The sequence below is a fragment of the Carex rostrata genome, chromosome 23 (genome assembly GCF_964058835.1).
Source record: "Carex rostrata chromosome 23, lpCarRost1.2, whole genome shotgun sequence".
NCBI classification, from domain to species: domain Eukaryota; kingdom Viridiplantae; phylum Streptophyta; class Magnoliopsida; order Poales; family Cyperaceae; genus Carex; species Carex rostrata.
The window spans coordinates 4,562,124-4,582,732 of record NC_135940.1 but is presented as its reverse complement, the minus strand read 5'-3'; the positions used below and the strand labels follow the sequence as shown (position 1 = coordinate 4,582,732).

At 34.6% G+C, this 20,609-nt stretch overlaps 3 protein-coding genes across 5 annotated transcripts; 1 reads left to right on the top strand and 2 right to left on the bottom strand.

Annotated features, from left to right (window-relative positions):
* Nucleotides 1-1,209: 1,209 nt before the first annotated feature.
* LOC144575200 (uncharacterized) lies at nt 1,210-4,850 on the bottom strand. Its single transcript, XM_078325313.1, has 5 exons — nt 4,646-4,850; nt 3,089-4,304; nt 2,393-2,995; nt 1,469-2,285; nt 1,210-1,397 (listed from the first exon to the last, which is right to left on the bottom strand). Exons 2-5 carry the CDS (start codon nt 3,992-3,994, stop codon nt 1,210-1,212), a joined length of 2,514 nt encoding a protein of 837 aa, XP_078181439.1. The 5' UTR covers nt 3,995-4,304; nt 4,646-4,850.
* A 2,179-nt stretch (nt 4,851-7,029) lies between these two features.
* LOC144574561 (DNA/RNA-binding protein Kin17, conserved region) lies at nt 7,030-9,356 on the top strand. Of its 2 annotated transcripts, XM_078324545.1 has the most exons (4): nt 7,030-7,470; nt 8,195-8,726; nt 8,861-9,202; nt 9,310-9,356. In XM_078324545.1, the coding sequence occupies exons 1-3, from the start codon at nt 7,139-7,141 to the stop codon at nt 9,179-9,181; spliced, it is 1,185 nt and encodes a 394-aa protein (XP_078180671.1). In that variant the 5' UTR covers nt 7,030-7,138; the 3' UTR covers nt 9,182-9,202; nt 9,310-9,356. The 2 variants fall into 2 exon arrangements, with proteins under 2 accessions (XP_078180671.1, XP_078180670.1); XM_078324544.1 differs by having other exon boundaries at nt 8,861-9,356.
* A 4,605-nt stretch (nt 9,357-13,961) lies between these two features.
* On the bottom strand, nt 13,962-15,580 carry LOC144574562 (large ribosomal subunit protein eL36x-like). Of its 2 annotated transcripts, none has more exons than XM_078324546.1 (4): nt 15,474-15,580; nt 15,277-15,390; nt 14,389-14,588; nt 13,962-14,197 (listed from the first exon to the last, which is right to left on the bottom strand). In XM_078324546.1, the coding sequence occupies exons 1-4, from the start codon at nt 15,564-15,566 to the stop codon at nt 14,155-14,157; spliced, it is 450 nt and encodes a 149-aa protein (XP_078180672.1). In that variant the 5' UTR covers nt 15,567-15,580; the 3' UTR covers nt 13,962-14,154. The 2 variants fall into 2 exon arrangements, with proteins under 2 accessions (XP_078180672.1, XP_078180673.1); XM_078324547.1 differs by having other exon boundaries at nt 15,277-15,380; nt 15,474-15,572.
* Between the last annotated feature and the right edge of the window lie 5,029 nt (nt 15,581-20,609).

Below are 20,609 nucleotides of genomic sequence, written 5' to 3'. Positions count from 1 at the left end.
AAAACCAATTTAGCATAGACATAGCATACTACATTCACAGACTAAAATCTTGAATGAAAAAAAATGAAGAAAGAAGAAATAGAGGTAAAAATTAAAGAAATTGCGTTATTGTAGCACCATCACCAGCAAAAAAGAAATTAAATTGAAAATCATATCGTATTATCATTTATACCACAACCAAGACTGAAATGAATATGAAATAATATATAATAATTTATATCCGGAGCAGTAAAGTTAAAGCTGATTGGAAGTAATTTTGAATCCGGATAATTGCGAATACGGATATTCAGCTTCATAAACTGTATCTGCATTTTTTCACCATATGCAAAAATTATCCGTATCTATATCTACAATTATCTGTATCTGTTTAATCCGGATACAGAGGGAATACAGAGCTGATTATCCGTATCTGTTTACACCCATTTAGTCAGTGTTTCCCATGACCAAAGTTTTTTAGTTAGCATTTATAACAATTAAAGATTCAAAGTTAGTCGGACATTTTACAATACTGAGAATTTAGCAGGCACGCTAATCTAGTTTGCGGCCATTTTTATTAATATCCCTGAAAAAAAAGAAAATTTTAAAAATAACCCTGTTCCTCATTTTTTTTTAAATATGCCCTGACCGCCTGGACCAGGGGCGGCCCAAAACACCAAGTGAGGCGCCCCAGGGCCCGGCGGCCCATACCCCAAGTGAGGCGCCACCCCCTGGGGCGCCCCATTAGTAATTTGGTTTTTTTTTTTTTTTTTTTGAGAAATCTTAGTATTTTGATTTGAATAATTTTGTTGAAAAAAGTGTTGGGTTTATGTATATGTGTATGTCAAAAAATAAAATATTATGTATATGTGTATGTGTATGCCAAAAAATATAATATTTGATATATTTACGAAGTGATGTCGTAAATTTTTATAACTTTAATTTTTATTTTTATTTCTTTGGTGAACTATATGTATAATATACACACATACACATACACACATGCACATATACACATACATATATACACATACACATACAAAAAAACTCACACATACACATACACATACACATACACATACACATACACATACACATACACATACACATACACATACACATACACATACACATACACATACATATACATACACACATACACATACACATACACATACACATACACATACACATATACCAAATAAATCAATTCGCATAAGCAAAATAGCAAGTTTATCTGCCACCACGTCTGAATAAACCTAACAAACGACTAGTTCTTCTGGTACCAGTGGCAGGTGCGGCATTACTTGTAGAGGCTTGGCTACTAGATGATTGGCTTACAGGAGGAGGGGGTTGTGTTCTACCGGTTGCTTCAGCGACAACTCTGGCATTTTCTCTTTCGTTGTGTTCGTTTATTGCATCTAAATGTAACAATGCAATTCAGTTAGTAATATAATTAAAGCATAAATAAATTTTGTACAATTCTACGTACCTGCCCTGCGCCTGTCGGAAACAGAACGGCGAGCCCGATTTCCCGACGGTCGCCTACCACCCATCTCGTCCATAGTCATTACAATACGCTTGTGTCTCCTCCTTCCCTTTCTTATCCATCCTTCTGAAGGTAATATTCTATCTCCGACATATGTAGGCCACTCATGCTGATCAGGATAAGAATGGAAAGATCCACCCCAAGTGGAAGCAAGGTAATCGGTACGGTACATGTCAGCAACATAGTGATCCTCACAGTAGTTCCTCACTCGGCATACCGCCATCACGTGACTGCAGGGTATGTGACTTAGCTGGGGTCCTTGGCATGTACAGGTTACCGCCCTGGCATCTCCGAATTTAACCACGTACTTGCAAGCCCTCTTGACAAACGCCATAGTGCCGTCTGGTTTACGGGTGGTAGGAACGTACTCATTTGGATTTTGCACTTCGAATTCTGTTCCATCGTTACCCATCGGGATCACGGTCATGGTTGCACCTTTGTCTCTGTGTCGTCTTAGTTTCTCCTCCACCCTTGTTGAAAATGACTGGTTCATCCTTATTAATTCTGCGGCCTTAGCACGCCGTTCCTGAAACCAGGCATTTAACTTGTAGAATGTGTCCTCTACAACTGCAGCCACAGGCAACATCCGGCTCTGCTTGAATACTGCATTCAGCGACTCGGATCCGTTGGTGGTCATAATTCCCCAACGCCAACCTCCATCCCGGGATTGATATATTTTCTCGTATGCTGGATCTTCGTTGACATCTCGGGGATTATTTTTCCCCACCTTCATTAAGTAGAGATTTGCCTTTGGCATGTACTACATAGAAAATAAGGAAATAGAATAATGTAAGTAAACAATTGTAGTAAAAAAAAATTGTTTTCTTAAAGTACAATAATATATGTAAACAATTGAAATGCATGTACCCTTGCAAAACTGCTAGTCATCTCTACCACCCTTCTCGGCTTTTTCTTTCTGCAATTCCATCTAAATGTATCAGTAACCCACGTGTCGCCTCCGGTTGCCTTGGAAAGGTTCTCCGCAACGTGTTGCATACACAACCTGTGCACACACTGGCCAGTACGTGTTGACCAACCGTAATCTTCACGATCAAAAACATATTTTATTCCTTTGTGCTGGTCTGATATCACACAGAAAAACTTCCCTTCCCCAATCACCCGTCTTCTTAAAAACTGCATAAAGAATCCCCAGTTCTCGCCGTCCTCTTTACGAACAATTGCAAACGCCAAAGGCAACAGCTGGTTCTCAGCATCATATGCGCATGCTATGAGTAGTCTCCCCTCGTAACGGCCAGACATGAAGCATGCATCAATGCTGATAACAGGTCTGATGTATGGCACAGCCTGGATACAAGGACCAAAAGCCCATGCTATGCCCTTGAATTGTTTAGCTCCCTCTATTAGTACACCGTCTTTATCAAAAAAAGGGCCATGCCATCGCTCATATACGGTGCCGACATTTGTACTTGCCATGGCCTGGAGCAATGGTGCCAGATAGCCATATGAGTCCTTCCAACTACCAAATATCCTGCAAATCGCAAGTTCACGACCTCTCCACAGCCTGTTGTATTTTGGGATTATATATTTGTATTTGTGTCTGACGGTCATAGCCACCGCCTTGATGCTCATCGATGGATCCAACTTAATGTCCTCCTCAATTGCATCGGCAATTAGTGATGCTGTCAGATTTGAATGGTCTGTCCTTGTGGACGCAGACTTGCATGTATGAGGTGGTTCGCACTTCTTAATCATCCATGCTTCCCCTGAACCCGCAGGGGTTGCAAAAAGGCGGAACTCGCAGTGCGGGTGAGTTGAACAAAGCACAACTAACCTTGTTCGGTCCCTTTTGTGTATTATACATTCCCAGTTGCCGTGAACATGAGTCTCATATATTTTCTTTACAAGCTCGTCTACGCTGGTATAAACTTGCCCTGCGGCAAGTTCTTTGTTGTATACAACACGAGGACCAAAGAAACTAATGTCTGCCTCTTCGAAAGCTGTGGTGTCGTTGAATGTGGCAACCGGATGCTTATTCCCCCGACCTCTAATCGGGAATTTTTCTGCCCTGGACAACCCTGCTACATTTGCATCACCATCTGATAAGTCATCATCTTCCCAAACCCCTTGGTATTCATCCCCCGTTTCCATTTCTCTTTCTGGTACGGCATCAATAGCATCAACATCAACATCAACATCATTTCGATTAACGGGTACCGGTCCTGACTCTGGCATAGTTGGAAATCTAGGGATTATGGGTGTCTGTCTGGGTGGTAGTGGTAACTCTTCAGTATTTTCTGGGGAGTTGTGGTACCCCTGGTTGTCATTACCGGGGCTGTGATACTCCTGGTGGTACCCCTGGTTGTCATAAGGGGATTGCTGGTGGTACTCCTGGTGGTCATAAGGGGAGTGCTGATGGTACCCCTGGTTGTCATAACCTGAAGGTCCAGCCCCAGCCGAACTTGAAGGTCCAGCCCTCGTGCGGGGAACCCTCTTCGAATATATGTCCATTACCGGGACCCCACAAGCTACAAATTGAGTATACACAACTCTCCACAAATTGGCATCTGTTATTGGAAACTTAACAAAGTAAGGTCTACCCCCCCCCACGTGAGTTGTCAATCCGTGTAGCCAACTCTATTTCATACCTGTTGGGGTTTACAGATGTCTTTTCGTATATTAGCTGCTTCAGTTCCTCAAATGTGGTATTTTCATTAATCTCGAAGCCAAATGCGACTTCTTTCGTGTAATGCACGCCATCTTCATCCCTTTCTAGCTTGCCGCCGACATACAGTGCAACTAACATCTCTTCTTTAACAAACTACATTTTAAAAAAAAAATTTACAAGTATTACATGACATAATAATGGGTACATTAATAAATGACTAATTGAAAAATAAATAAACAAAATTAAAAAAAATTACAATTTTTCTACAGTAGGTGTACAGCAATTGCTACAGTAATTGTACAGTACGCTGCAGTAAATACCAACAATAATGTACAGTACGATACAGTACAGGTCAACAGTAAATGTACAGTACGCTACAGTAAATGTCAACAGTAATGTACAGTACGCTACAGTAAGTGCAACAGTAAATTTGGAACAGTAATTACTAATTATTATAATTATAATTACTAATTATTATAATTAAAAAAACATACCTATTTTCCCCAGTTATCGCCTCCAGAGAAGGTCTGAGATCGGGAAGTGACAGAGGCAGAAAATGCGTTTAAATCACAGGACTAGTGGGGCGCCCCAGGGGGTGGCGCCTCACTTAAGGTATGGGCCGCCGGGCCCTGGGGCGCCTCACTAGCTGTTTTGGGCCGCCCCAGGCCCAGGCGGTCAGGGCATGTATGAAAAAAAATTAGAGAGAGGGGCATTTTTAAAATTTTCTATTTTTTTAAGAATATTAATAAAAATGGCCGTCTAGTTTGCATTTGCACACTCCAAATGAGTGCGCAGACTAAATATGCATGCTTCAAAACACACAAACCTCCGATTTTTTTATTTATATCCAAAAAAAAAAATTGAATTTTAAAAACTAACTGAACCGGTTGTGAAATTTTAAATCTACCCAAACCGGTTCACGGTTAACCGGACCCTTTGAAATAGTCTGGTTAACCGTCAACCGGAAATTTGGTTTGGGTCCGGTTAACGGTTAACCGGATTTGTGCATTTTCCTTCTTTTTTTTTTTTTTTTTTTTGAAAACAGAAAAAAAATTTTGTTTTTATTTTTTGTATTAAAATATTAGAAATGTTGAATATATTTCTTTGAAAATAGATGGAATACAATATAATTTGTTTTATTAGAAAGACTGCAACAAATAACCCGGATCAATATTTTTCAGATCGGATTTTTCGCGGATGTAAGAAAAATTAATATATTTCTTTATGTATTATTGGAAAAAAATAAAAATGCTTAGATTCCGAGTTATTGATCCCGGTTCAAAAGTCACTTCTAAGTAATCTAGAAAATATTATGATCTTTCTAATAGATTTAATTTACTAAAAGTTGTATCTATTTTGAAAAAAAATAAAAACTTTAATTTATTTAATGATTGTTATTCAAAAATAATTCTCAAAATAGATACAATTTTTAATAAATTAAATGTACTAGAAAGATCATAATATTTTCTAGATTACCTAGAAGTGACTTTTGAACCGGGATCAATAACTCGGAATCTAAGCATTTTTATTTTTTTCCAATAATACATAAAGAAATATATTAATTTTTCTTACAGCCGCGAAAAATCCGATCTGAAAAATATTGATCCGGGTTATTTGTTGCAGTCTTTCTAATAAAACAAATTATATTATATTCCATCTATTTTCAAAGAAATATATTCAACATTTCTAATATTTTAATACAAAAAATAAAAACAAAAAAAAATTTCTGTTTTAAAAAAAAAAAGAAAAAAAAAAAGGAAAATGCACAAATCCGGTTAACCGTTAACCGGACCCAAACCAAATTTCCGGTTAACGGTTAACCGGACTATTTCAAAGGATCCGGTTAACCGTGAACCGGTTTGGGTAGATTTAAAATTTCACAACCGGTTCAGTTAGTTTTTAAAATTCAATTTTTGTTTTTGGATATAAATAAAAAAATCGGCAAACCTAGTATACATGTTAAGGAGACGGAACTGACTTTTCGGCTATAGGATCAAACATGAATGTTTTATTTGCCATTTAAGATTTTAATCCAACCCAGAGGCAAAGTGCAGCCGAAGGTTTTAATTTCCTTTTCCGTTTTTCTGAACCGGACCGAAAGAACCCAACAGAAGCCTACTTTTTCTGTCACTTCGGCTTGGGACGAAGTCCAGAAGCCCATATATGCAATTGTGCACCAAGGTCCTCTGACAAGAAAGAATCAACAGACAACTTACAGAGCAAACCCCAATACATTTTTATTCAGAACCAAGGGCTCAAAACACCCTGAAGCGTACCAGAACAGTATGAAAACCATGGTACCGCCTGGTAGCATGTCAGAATAGCTCAAACAACAAACAAAGACAGTAAACCTTCTTTTCGTTTGACCAGAATCGAGGAAGTAACATAAAAAGAGTCAACCAAGCACTAGTACCAACTGGTACCAGTGAGATACATGTATATAATTATATAAAGACCTTCTTTTTGGTCATCTTACAAAAAGGTTGGTTACCCATTAGACAGAAATCGAGAGACTGGTACACCATTATAAAAAGAGTCTAATTATTTTATTTCAAGTAAGATGGAGGCTCATACTCTATGACTAGATATTTAAGTCATTTTTCTTCAAAATATCAAAATTTGATTTTTAAACTAATGGATCAGATTAAAATATTAACTTTGTGTTTGTATTTTATATAATTCAGAGTTGTCAATTTTCGTATCCTACATTGTCAGGACGGATCACCTCGTCATCTAAGCAAGCGTTTTAACTTTTAACCCTAGATTAGATATATAAATAGATAGTAAGGACCAAGCCCAGCCCAGCCCGGAACAGCCCATCCAATTCAACCGACATTAAATGAAAATGGTTGTTTTGAGGCCGCACGGATCCAGTCTCATCTTCTCTCGTCTTTCGCCTGGCATCTCCTCTCCTCTTTCTCTCCAAAAGCGAAGCACCCCACCTTATTTCTCTCTTTCTTTCTCGTTTGTCTTCTCTCGCATCTTCCATGGGGAAAAACGATTTTTTGACCCCGAAGGCAATCGCCAATCGAATCAAAGCCAAGGGTTTGCAAAAGCTGCGATGGTACTGCCAGATGTGTCAGAAGCAGTGTCGAGACGAGAATGGTTTCAAATGCCACTGCATGAGCGAATCCCATCAGCGCCAGATGCAGATCTTTGGCGAGAACGCCGATCGCGTTGTTGACGGTTTCTCCGAGGAGTTCGAGCAGACCTTTCTCGATCATATGCGCCGCTCCCACCGCTTCTCCCGTATTGCAGCCACCGTCGTCTACAATGAATATATCAATGATAGACATCATGTGCACATGAATTCCACAAAGTTAGTTGCTACCCTAATTTATTATTATATCTTTTTTTCCCTGTTCTGTGTAGGTATGGTAATAAATTATAAGTGAATTCGTTTGAGAAAGTCCCTACTTCTTTGATTTTTCTAGCTAGATATCAATCATTTTCGCTATCAAAGTTAAGTATTATCTGCTATACAAAGTATTTAAGTGGTCGGAGCCGAGCCGAGCAATATTATTTTTGTTGCTCAACCAAAATTGAACTCATTTTTATTTATTTATTTTTATAAGAGGCACAAGGCCCATTTCATTTAACATGAAATAGAGTTTAACGTACACCCAATATCTGCTATTATCTACCCTATGGTACAGTTTGGCCCTACTCTCAAGCTACATTGCTGTGAGAGAAAAATATATTCATCAAGGAACCAAAATATTGCTGCATACACTGCCAGCACAAAAGAACGTGAGTCTAATAATTGCCAAAACATATATCTGTCTAAAACTAAGCCACTAAACATAGGGCTGAGGTAAGTATATAACAAAGTAGTAGTCTTCATAATCTGAACTAAGTCTCCCTGAACTCATCTTTAATTATACCCAAATTCTTATACCATAACCATAGTGGTCAAACTTGCCTAATTAATTTCAGACATGCCATACCAATCTGTAAAGATATATGACATCAGGGTCCAACTTTCCATCATATTTATACAAATAATTTTCATAGGATTTTGGCACTTTGTGTATTTTATATAGGTGGGCCACACTGACTGATTTTGTGAAGTACCTGGGTCGTACGGGTCAGTGCAAGGTGGAAGATACGCCCAAAGGTTGGTTCATAACCTATGTTGACAAAGACTCCGAGACTTTATTCAAGGATAGGTTAAAGGCCAAACGACTCAAAGCTGACCTGGTTGACGAAGAGAGACAAGAGAGAGCAATTCAAGCCCAGATTGAGCGGGCCCAGGCAATTCAAACAGATGGGTCCAGTAGTCAGAACCCAGAAGAAGACCCAAAACCCGATATTAACAATGTATCTGTATCTGGAGGTAAAGTAGCATTTTTGCTCCAGCCCACCTCAGCAGAAGCGAAGATGGTTATTAAGGGAGGTGTGAAATTAGGGTTGGAGGATGAAACAGAGAGGTCCAGTAGTAGAATAAAGGGAGAAGATTACAAGGGGAAGGTTACCGGGATGTCAACTTTGGATCTGTTGATGCAAGAGGAAGAGAAGAAGAAGGAGAAGAGTAATAGAAAGGATTACTGGCTCTGTGAAGGAATTATAGTCAAGGTGATAAATTCTTTCTTACTGTATAATTTGTGAATTTGATTTTCAATTTCACTGATAAATAATGAAAAAAAGATTAATGTAGATTCTGGAAATTTTAATGCTACTGACACTATTTTTTAAAAAATAATTAACAGGTGATGAGCAAGTCACTGGCTGAGAAGGGATACTACAAGGAGAAAGGGGTGGTGAAAAGGGTAATAGACAAGTACGTAGGAGAAATTGAAATGCTCGAAACGAAACACAGATTAAGAATTGATCAAGATGAATTAGAGACTGTTATTCCCCAAATTGGAGGCCTTGTTAAAATAGTGAATGGGGCATATAGGGGGTTGAATGCGAAGCTTTTATCAGTTGACACGCATAAATTTTGTGCAAAAGTTCAGATTGAAAAGGGGGTTTATGACGGAAGGGTTTTGCAAGCTGTGGAGTATGAGGATATATGCAAGCTTGCCTGATAATTTAAAGTTATCTTTGTAGTGAGACATTTGATTTATTTTCATTTTTGAACTTCTTTTGATGCGTATATTCTCTTTTTACGCCATAGTGCTCTGATGAACTAGGTTAATATACCTCTGTATCTCAGGAAATATATTTCGCTCGTCTTCAAAAATGTCGGAAGTATTTCATAGGTATCAGACTATCAGTATCCACTAATTCAGAAACTACTCGAGAGGAGCTCAAGTCAGGTGACAGCCTACAAGAAGTTTGCATTACTTCAAAAAGAAACAGGTCCAATTTAGCAGAAAACTAGAAGCATACATGTTTACATATGATCATGCATGTAATGTTAAAGCTTACTCAAATTTTGGGCATTAAGTCAAAACTCGAGCAACATCAGCCCTTGTATACTGCTACAATATAAGATAAACCTTGAACTTTCAATTCAGATTCCAAAACCAACATTAGAAGTGTTTGCAAAATTGGAGCTCAAAAATTTCCTGAATTTACAATTACGGAACCAAATGAGGGGAAGGTCTGATACCCGTTGAATCAAATTTTGTGTGATGGGCTTATCAATTTTAAGATCCAGATTACGTGTCTTGATAAACTGAGCACCCCAATCAAACCTGCTTTTGCTTAATTTAAACCTGGTTCATCAATTTGATCTGTGTCTTTGCTGTCCTTTTCTTCATCACATCATAATCTGCTTTGGAAGGAAAGAAAATGGAGATCAGGTGTTTTCTTTTACAATAATAAAACTAGGAACTGCACACATGGTGGGTATTTGATAAAACTAGGAACCTCTTTTTGTGTTTTGACTTAAAAAGAAAAAAGAATTTGCCCTTATTTATCTTTCTATTTGAATTAGAAACAAAATAATCATCTTGTATTTTAAGTTTTGTATTTATTACAATAGCTTCTTTACCTGTTTTGCACAAGTATTAGCATGCATCGATACAAATTCAACTGTGTTATTAAGGGGTTGTTTCACTAGATCCTGGTGATACTAAGTTTATGTAGCTCCGTGAATTTCTAATTCATTACAGAATAGGCCAAGGAAAAAGACATGAAATGAGATCAAACTGACACCAGGAAGTATAGTTTCAGTACCTTCTTTTACTGAATCAATTTTGATTTAAGTATCTCAGTTAGGGGTGTTCATTGGGTCCGGTTTATTTGGTTTTTAACAAACTGAAAAGGTTTGGACAGATTGGTTCTGTTTTTCGGTTTAAATGGACCGGTTCGGTTCAATTTTTTATTTATCATAATTTGTTTGGTTTAGAACTTTCCAAAACCGACTGAAACAAACCAACCAAACCCAACCTAATTATACTCACCTGTCCAATCACTTCCTCTCTGTAACGCTTTACCTCTATTCCTACTGTAGCTTGACCCCTAGTACTACTCCCATGTCAAATCTCTGAACCCAGCCCATCTCTTTCTCTCTGCACGCACGATGTCCCTTGACCACCTGACTGTGTCTCTCTCTCTCTCTCTCTCTCTCTCTCTCCCCCCTGTAACCTTGTTTCCCTCTTTCTCTGTCTTATGTTTCTGATTCTCTTTCTTTCAAAATTTCTTTGTTGTGCGATTTACACAAATCTGTGTGATTACGTGCAATTTAAACAGATCTCTCTCCCCTCTTTTCTCAAACCCGGTCTAGGGTTTCCACCATTTTGGTCCCTGTTGGCTGTTGCTGCTTCTCGTTAACTCCTTGGTTGGTCAGGAGGTGAGGTTAGAGAAGGCAGTGGCCGGCTACAACCTTGATACCGATAAACTCTCACCGAGAATCAAGTGGAACAAATCTGGTAATTTAGTTTGGCAATTTATTCCTTGTGCTTGAAATGCTCTGTGTTGCTTGGGACCAGAGCTCTCGTGTTGTGCTGTTTCTATTTTGTTGAATTGTTGCTTTGTTTCTATTTTAAAATATGAAGAATTTGTACTTCAATACAAGTGATCAGATGCACTTTCTGTACAATTGGATTATTTTGTTTTGATGAGAGATGTGATTCTACTGACTTCTGTAGCAAAGTATCAAGGCAATAGTCACTGGATACATAGCCGGTACGAATGGTACCAATCTGTAGAAGAATAAAAATAGTTGTAGTGAGATAGATATTACTGGTTTCAGGGGTATCGGTACAGTGGGGTTATAATTTCTGAAATTTTTTGTATGTTTTCTGATATGGGGTTCAAAGTGTGAGCGATTAAGATCGTAAAACATATCATTGTTTGTGTTTCGGATAACAGATGACTCCTGTGGTGTGTCATTTTTGTAAAAAAAAAAAAAAGTATAAATGCATTATTGATCACATGAATCAATTCTTATATAGTTATATTCTGCTGGAGTTTTTTTTTTTCTTTTAAAAATTTTAGATTAACAGTTGGATATGGGATATCACTATATCAGTGTGTTTATTTTTACTTAATTTCTTATTTTTGTTCAACTGAAAATTAGTTCGCTTTGCTTGGTTCGGTTTTAATTCGGTTCATATGTTTATTTTAGTCGGTTCAGTTGTATTTTAAGAAACCGAATAAATTTCAGTGTGCCTATATTATTTCAGTTTTAACCAAACCGAACTGAACCGAACCTATGAACACCCCTGAATCTCAGTGGTGTATATTACCATTTTTCCAGAGCTGACTTTTACAGGAAAATTTTACATTGAAGCTATTGCTGTTGATTATTATTGGGCTTCTTTTATGAGAGTGAATTAACATGATTTGATCTGTCAAGAATTGAAACATGGATAAGTGTTAAAATATTATAAATTTGTATTCTTTATTTTGCCAGAATCATGTTAAACAACAAGAAGGAATGGTCATGCAAGTTCTGATGAGAAATATCAGTTGTAAGAGTTTCTAGTAACAATGATTGGGATGGAGTTTGCAACATTAGGGGAATTGCTAAATTGCTATAGTTTGGAATTTGCAACAATTGGTGTGCTTTTCTTTAGACCAGAATCTATTGCTAAAGTTTCTAGTACCAACTTCATATTTGCAATCAAAGCTACTATTGTAATTTTGCAACAAGAAATTACGTAATGCTCGCTATTACAAAATTGCTCATGTGATTGTAATTCTAAGAACCATCTCAAATATATTATCAGTGGAAATAAGTAAAAGAATAACGGTGTTTTATAACTCCAAATATAAAGTTTCATGCTAATCAAGGATTTGTTTTATTAATCCTATATTAAGGTCAACATATACAATGCGAAAGTCGTCAGTAATCAAAGAATATTGCGAATATCAATCACAAAATGAATGACAATATGATTTTTGCCAAAAGATCCTCCAAATTGTATATATTATTGCAAAATCCATTTATTATTACCTGCTTGGTTACGCCAAATTGTCATGGTAATACACTTAGCCCCATGTGTTGTTCATATAATTAGTTACATGTGCCAATGATGTGATAACACCTAGTTGAGAGAGACCATCAAGACAGGCATTTGTTGATTTCATTTCTTCGTCCCCTTAAGGCACACTGTGTGGCTTGTACTTGTCAGTTCGTAATGTCAATCTATCTGGTAAGGAATTGTACAGGCTTGTTACCAGGTCGCTTATGACAGAAATATTTTTATCCTGACTTGAGTGAGTGTAAAATTAAATTGTACCTTAATACCAACCGTAGATAATGTTGTGAATTGCAATATAAACATACTACGAATGTAAAATTAAATTGTACCTTAATAACAACCGTAGAGAATGTTGTGAATTGCAATATAAACATGGTACGAATTCTCTCATTTTTTTTTCCTCTCTTATTGTAGAATGTCAAATCATGAACCAACTCATTTATTTTACAGTTAATTTAGATTAAAAATAACAGATAACATGAAAAGCATATACATGAAATAACATTAATGAATGGTACACTTGGAACCACGTGTGCTTTCTCTCATCTTCCCTTGTACCGTCCTCTTCTCTGTAACTTCCATTTCTCTCCATATGCCTTTTCTTTTTTCGATCTCTCCTCCCTTTCTTGTATCCAAATGATTATTTTTCTTCCTAGAAATAAGACGGCACCTCTCTCATTTGAATCTCTGGCCAGGCTGCACCATCACTTCCTTCGAATCACGATCAGACGACGAGTAACATCATCTCTAGACAAGTGCATCTAGCGACAGCAGTGATGATTAGTAATGTCTTCTTTGGAGCATCTAGTGAGCAGTAGCGGTAGTGATGTAAATTGGATCCCAGTGGCGATCCATCTCCGAGGAAATGCTATTGAGATTTGAGATGGATTTAATTGAAACGAATTTAAAATAGAGGTAGAATTTGATTGGAGTGCTCGGTTAATCAAGACAATTGATGTAGATCTCAAATCGGGTCCGATGAATAATCACTGTTCCAACGCAAATCAATCTCAAAAGCAACTTCCAATTTCTGTAGAAACTTCAGGCACTACTCGTAAATCAAAATGAAAAGTTGATGAAAATAAATGTCTATTATTTCATTTACATTATATGTCAAACTACAGTTAATTTGTACGTGCATCAAAAACAATATTAATCTACCATTCATAAAAAAGCTGATCCCAGAAATTACCAATAGAGAAGCTGATCTAAGATCAACTTATGTCAAATAAATACACCTCATATTACTGCTTTTGGGATACCATATCACTTGTTATCACGCCCATATAATACCAAGAATAAATTCCTGATAATAAAATGCCGGTGCCACAATAATCCTTTCTCAGATCAATAGAGACAACACAATTGAGGACAATTTTGAACCCAAATCAGATTTCAGAGCTATAAACTAAACCACAAGGCTCAACAGATCAAGTAAACCTCCATACTCAAACATAATTGAGCAGCACAATATTCAAGAGTAACACCGATTAAATTAAAAGAGGCAAACAAAAAAACAAAATAGATGTACAAATGTCTTGATCACAAAAAAATTAACTTCTCAACACTAGTTCAAACAAAAATACTGCTGTCTCAATCAATATGGGATTTTAAAAAGTTAATACTTATTTCTTCTTATCTGTGGGACCATGTCCATGCCCAGCCGACCTGCACGCCACATTAAAAAAAATGCATTAGGTTAAGCTACCTGAACAAGCCTATTTATTCCCTCTTATTAACAAGTTAAATAGATTAAAATATGCACGTAATAATTTCATTTTTGCCCTTCAATAAACATTGAGATAGCAAAGATACATAAAAATGGAAAAGATTGAGAACAATTTTGAGACAAAAGTGACCTCATCTTGCGAAGAACATTGGCCATCTCCTCTCTCTTCTTCTTGGCACGCTTGTGGGTCCCGAGCTTTCTCTTGGCAACCTTAAGAGCACGCTTGTCTTTTCCCACCTTGAGCAACTCAGTGATGCGCTTCTCATAAGGGGCAAAACCAGCAACCTCCTTTATCAGGTTCCTCACAAAGTGAACCCTCTTGCTTGTTTGCTGAATACATTTCAAACAATCAAAGAATATGTAAGAGAACAATCACACAACAAAAAAATGCATCTTGTGAACTAAATATTCTGATATCAGCAATGCTTGTATAATATAATAATAAGTTTGATATTATAAAAGGTTAAGAGTTTCTTCAGTTTAGACAAGAAATATAAATTCATTCAGAAGTTAATATTTAACAAGAAACAAATGATTTACCAGAAAGCACTCATAATTTAGATGTGACATACATGCTGCATAATCAGTTGGAAGATATCATATAAATAACACATGCAAGGAATATATGATAATTCAGCATCTCATACTTTAACAATATTTCTGTAAATGCAACTTTGGGATTATTAAAAAAAGCTGTAGACAACTATTCCAATTTATAAGACGAATGGAGGTAAGTACAGACATTGATCTGATAAGCTCTCACAATTCATAGTGAAGCAAAAAACATAATAATAGAAATTACCTAAAAATCAATAGTGCCACAAATGTAAAATGACTAATATAGCAGAAACTAATCTATCAGGTCAGATTTTGTTAAAAGTGATAATCTAACCATACGATCAGGCAATATTTCAACTAAAAGAACCGAAATTTTGTGCGCTAATTAATGAAAGTACGCTGTCTAAAGTTCAATAGCAATCGATGATACTCATATGCGATTTGATAAAGAAAAAATTACCCCTTTCCTGCTGGACGGGCGAGGAGGCAGCTCCCGCTTAGTGACGATGTGGCCTTTGTTGATCCCCACCAACAGTCCCGTGTTTGGTTGCTTCGGTGCCATTTCTAAACACGATTTCCGATACACAAACAGCAAGATCAATATCAAAAGAAAATTGCTTCGGTGCCATTTTTAGAGAGATTAAGAAAGAGACAGACCTGAGACTGAGAGGCGCAGAAAACCCTAACCCTAGACGGCGGGCGGGGTGTACTTGCTTTTATATAAAGAAGTTTTACTTTGTAAAGAGCCATTTTATTGTTATTAGAGAGAGGCCCGTTTTTAATTAGGGCCAGGCCTTTTGTTTATGGAAAAGCCCATGATATACCCACGGGCCTTTTATTTGACCATAGATGGGCCGTAAATTTGTAATTTTGACAAACTTAAATGGATAAAAATTGAACTGCTCTACTCTATCTTCATTCGGAAATTTGACAATTTGGGAATGGGGTCTGTTAACTATTTCAAAAGTTATTGATAAAATATTTCATCTTCATATGATCATATCCCGATCAGATAATTTATTTCTGTGTCGGTTGATTTGTAATTTCATGCTAGATGCGAAGCAAATTGAGGAGTAGCCTGTATATATAGACCTATCGGCTACAGTTTGCATTGGTTGCTTGTCCAATAAACTGAGTTGTTTTTTGAGAGTTTGATTGTAATGTGAAATTATATCGTAGGAGTAAAATAGAAAATATGCTAGGACTTGATCTTCTTAAGTAACAAGCCCACTATGAACCAATTTCATTTCCTCTACAGAAGGAACAGAAACTTTTATTAATATTAATAAATATAAAAAATTGAGAAATGTTCTGGTACCCCGAGCACGTCTCCCAAGTAGTTTAACAGAATTGAATTTATATTTCTTTGAAAATAGATAGAATACTATATAATTGAATTTATTAGAAAGATTGCGACAAATAACTCGAATCAATATTTTAATTTTAACGGCTGTAAGAAAAATTAAAATATTTTGGATTTGAGTTATTGATCCCAGTTCAAAAGTCACTTCTAAGTAAATAAAGAAAATATTGTGGTCCTTTTAGTAAATTCAAATTGTAAAATACTCTATCTATTTTTTTTAAAAAATCTGACATTTGTCAGACAAAATGTTTCGATATCAATTTTTTTTCCAAAGTAAATGCAGTATTTTAGAATTTAAATTTACTAGAAAGACCACAATATTTTCTTTATTTATTTAGAAGTGAATTTTGAACCAGGATCAACAACTCAGATCTAAAATATTTATATTTTTTTTCGGTAACACACAAAGAAATATTTTAATATTTCTTACAGCCGTAAAAGATTCGGACTAAAAAATGTTGATCCGAGTTATTTGTCGTAGTTTTTTTTAATAAATTGAATTATATCTATTTTCAAATAAATATAAACAATATTTCTAATATTTAACAAAATCTAAATAAATCATAACATTTTCCGTGTTAATTAAAAAAAACAAATTCGGAGAATTATTCTGTGAATTAGGCAGATTTCAAATTTTTCCGAATTTAAATACATAATGTTAAATTTTATATTTTTAATATTAATAAAAGTTTCGGCCGAAAGGAATGTAGTATTTTTTTTCTCTCTAAATACATTTTCAACCTTCGTATTTTTCCAACTTTTAATATGTTTATATATAATTATATAAACAATGTGTCTGTGGCTACTATATTGAATAGCGTTAGCCTCTGGAGTAACAATGCTGACTGCATTCAAGTTTGGTTTTAAGCCGAAATTTTTATTTTTGTCATCTTCAGAAAAAAGAAAAACAAATAACCTTTTGTTTCTAAATTCAATTTTTACAAGGGTTGGAATCGCAGATTCAACATGAGACCCCAATATACATGCGATCCAAATACTATTATTTAGACACCGATTAGGATTGCCGATTCAATCTACGATCTCAGCTAAAATAATTTCAGATTAAATTGAAGATCCTGATATTTATATAATTTTCAGAAAAAATAATTATTTGGATTTTTTTTTCAAAGATGGTAAAATAAACAATTTCAGGGTTTAAAAATAGATGTAGATGTAGGGGATTCTTTTTTTTTATTTGTTTTTGAGAGACAAAATTAACAAGAGGATTAAAATGGCCCATTGATTCTTCGTTTTATATCGTTATCTTTCCGAAATATTTATTAATATTAAAAAAATTTAAAATTTAACATTTTGCACCCATTTTTTATTTATTTCTAATTCTGCCCAATTCAGAGAATAATTCTCCAGATCCATGCTTATTTTCCAAAGAATTATTCTTTGGATCCAATGATTCACTTTTCGAATAATTATTCTCTATGAGTTTTTTTTTAATTAAACATAAAATGTTATGATTTTTTTTGTATTGAAATATTAGAAATACTTTATATATTTTTTCAAAAATAAATGGAATATTATATCATTGGTTTTATTAGAATAACAAATACAGAAGATCACGGTATTTTATGTATTTACTCATAATTATTTGAACTAGAATCAATAACTCAGATTCAAAATATTTTTATTTTTTACAATAACACATAAAAAAATATTTTAATTTTTCTTACAGTCGCGAAAAATCTGACCAAAAAAATATTGTTCCGGATTATTTATCGTAGTCTTTCTAATAAATCAAATTATATAGTATTTTATCTATTTTCAAAGAAATATATAAAATATTTATAATACTTTAATACAAAAAATAAATAAGTCATAACATTTTCTGTTTAATTAAAAAAAACCTCAAATTTATAAAATAATTCTCTAGAAAGTGAACCATTAGATCCGAAGAATAATTTTCCAGAAAGTAATCCTAGATCCGTAGAATAATTCTCCGAATTGGGCATAACTGAAAATGGATGCAAATTGTTAATTGTTTTTTAATGTTAATAAAAATTTCGGGTTATCTTCTGTTTCAAAGTTCAAATAGGTGACCCGAAACGTTCAACATAATCTTATATTAAAATAGTCTTGGAGATCAAATTGTATATTCTTTTATATAATTTATTTTTATTTAGGTAGGACCAAATTGTCCCATAATTTACAACAAAAATGGACCTTGAACTTCTCCTGTGATAATAAAGTTCATTGATAAGCATCTCTCTCCCACTGTTAAGGTTTCAAAAAAAAAAAAAAAAAGATAAGGATCTCTCTCAGCATTTCAGTATCCAATTTCAGTTTTGATGATGCGATCGCCACCATACAACTTTTTCTGAATTAAGCTACAGCTTTCTGGATTATTCTTTAATTGTTTGACAATATCTTGTGACGACTGGATAGTATTATTTTTATTTTTTTAGTAAAGATTAGAGATCAAGTTATCCAACTATTTAATATTTTTATTATTACAATAAATGATTTCTCTTATCCGGATTTTGAATTCATGATCTCTCACATAGAGACCATGTGCCGTTGCCACTAGACCAAAAGCTGGTTCTTGCATACTGTTATTTACAACACTGATTCGGACAATTAAACCAATTAAATAAAACACAATAGATAATATACCTAGTACGGATTAAATGGATATTATATTAAACTAATAATTTAAATATAGATGTATTTTAAAGATTATTTACTTGTATGAATTACAGTTTTTACGATTCTGAGCTTTGTTGCAGGTTGTTTGTATTTGTACCATAAACCGTTAAATAAATTAACTACTAAAATTTTTATTAATAGCATAAAAAAACTGAAACACTCTGTTTTGGAAAACTCTATAAATATGCAGACCGCAGATTGATTTAGCGGCCTCAATTAATGGAATCTACATCGTCAATTTACAGTTCCGGATTGGAGTTCGTAAATCAGCTCTGCAGTCCTAACTTTTATTTATTTATTATTTATTAACTAAAAAACAAAAAAATTATTTTTTGTGCAGAATTTTTTCTGTGCCAAAAATTAGAGCGGTGGAGTCATTTTTTTACAGAAAGGAAAATGAGGATATTTATTGAGCGCTGGCGTCAGTTTCAATATATTGTTTGGAATTGGAAATGGGAATATTTATTTTCAACTATTAATGAGGAGGTCTAAGGTTTTGTCTTCTTGAGAAGTGTTGTTGATTAGGTTTGATTTAACTTGATTCCTTGAAAAATGTCGTTAATTAAATCCCCACCATGCTCTCTGTCAAATAGAATTATATAGGGTAAAGCTAGTTTATTTTTAAACTCATTATGACTTTATGAATTTCTCTAGAACAAATTGAATTAACTTCAAATATATATTATTATTTTGTGCGTCCATCGTGTTTGTATTTATTTTTAAATTTAATTAATTAAAATTTAAAAATTAAATATCAACATAAAGCTGTTATATATGATGTACATCATTTTATCTATGCATATATAAAAGATTGTGACATTTCAACTTTGTTTGATTGTTATCAAGAGTTTGAAACAAATACTTTGATGTAGGCAATTTTTAAACGTCAATTTTTCAACTTATTGATCCACATAAAAACAAAACTGAAAAATTCATAAATAATAATATATATCACATTTAAGTATCTAACCATTTTATTATGTCATATAAATTTTATAATTATTATTATTAAAAGAAAAATTAAGACACTTCAACCGTCATTAATATTTGTGTTCAATATATCAATTAAATTGTCACGATATGGGTATATAAAAAGATGTTGTTAATTAACTCAAGTTAAAAGATGTATAAGAGGATCTAATTAAGATCCAACTCAAGTTTAAGGCAAAAACATCATAAAGTCAAAAGGCCGTTTTTATTAACCGACTCCACCGCTCTAATTTTTGACAAAGAAAATGTTTTTTTTTTTTTGTCTTTTAGTTAATAAATGTTCTTAAAAAAAAAAAATTGGAGCCACGGAGCTGATATGCGGACTACAGTTTAGGACCGCAGATTGATTATGCGGACTCTAGTATTTGAGTCCGTGGATCGTCTATGCAACCCGGTTAATTTTTGAATTTCTCCAAAACCAAGGTGATCTGTTTTTTTTTTTTTTTATGCTATAAATAAAAATTTCGGAATTAACTAGCATTGTTAGATGGATATCTTAGTAGCATCAGCTAGTACTATGAAATAGTCATCGTTCAATTATGTACCGCACTGAGGCACCGGAATTTTTTTTAGTTGCTACTCCATTAAATTCAAATTAAACAAACACCACTCATCCAGACAAATATTTAATCCTACTATCCACGCGCCCTCAGTTTACACATCAAATTGGACTGATGTATGCACTGAGGAGGCGGACCAAGTGATTGGTGCTATAAATTGAGTCGCACACCAAATTTGGTGCTCAAACGGGGGTACACACACCAAGGGCAGCAGGAAAGGTA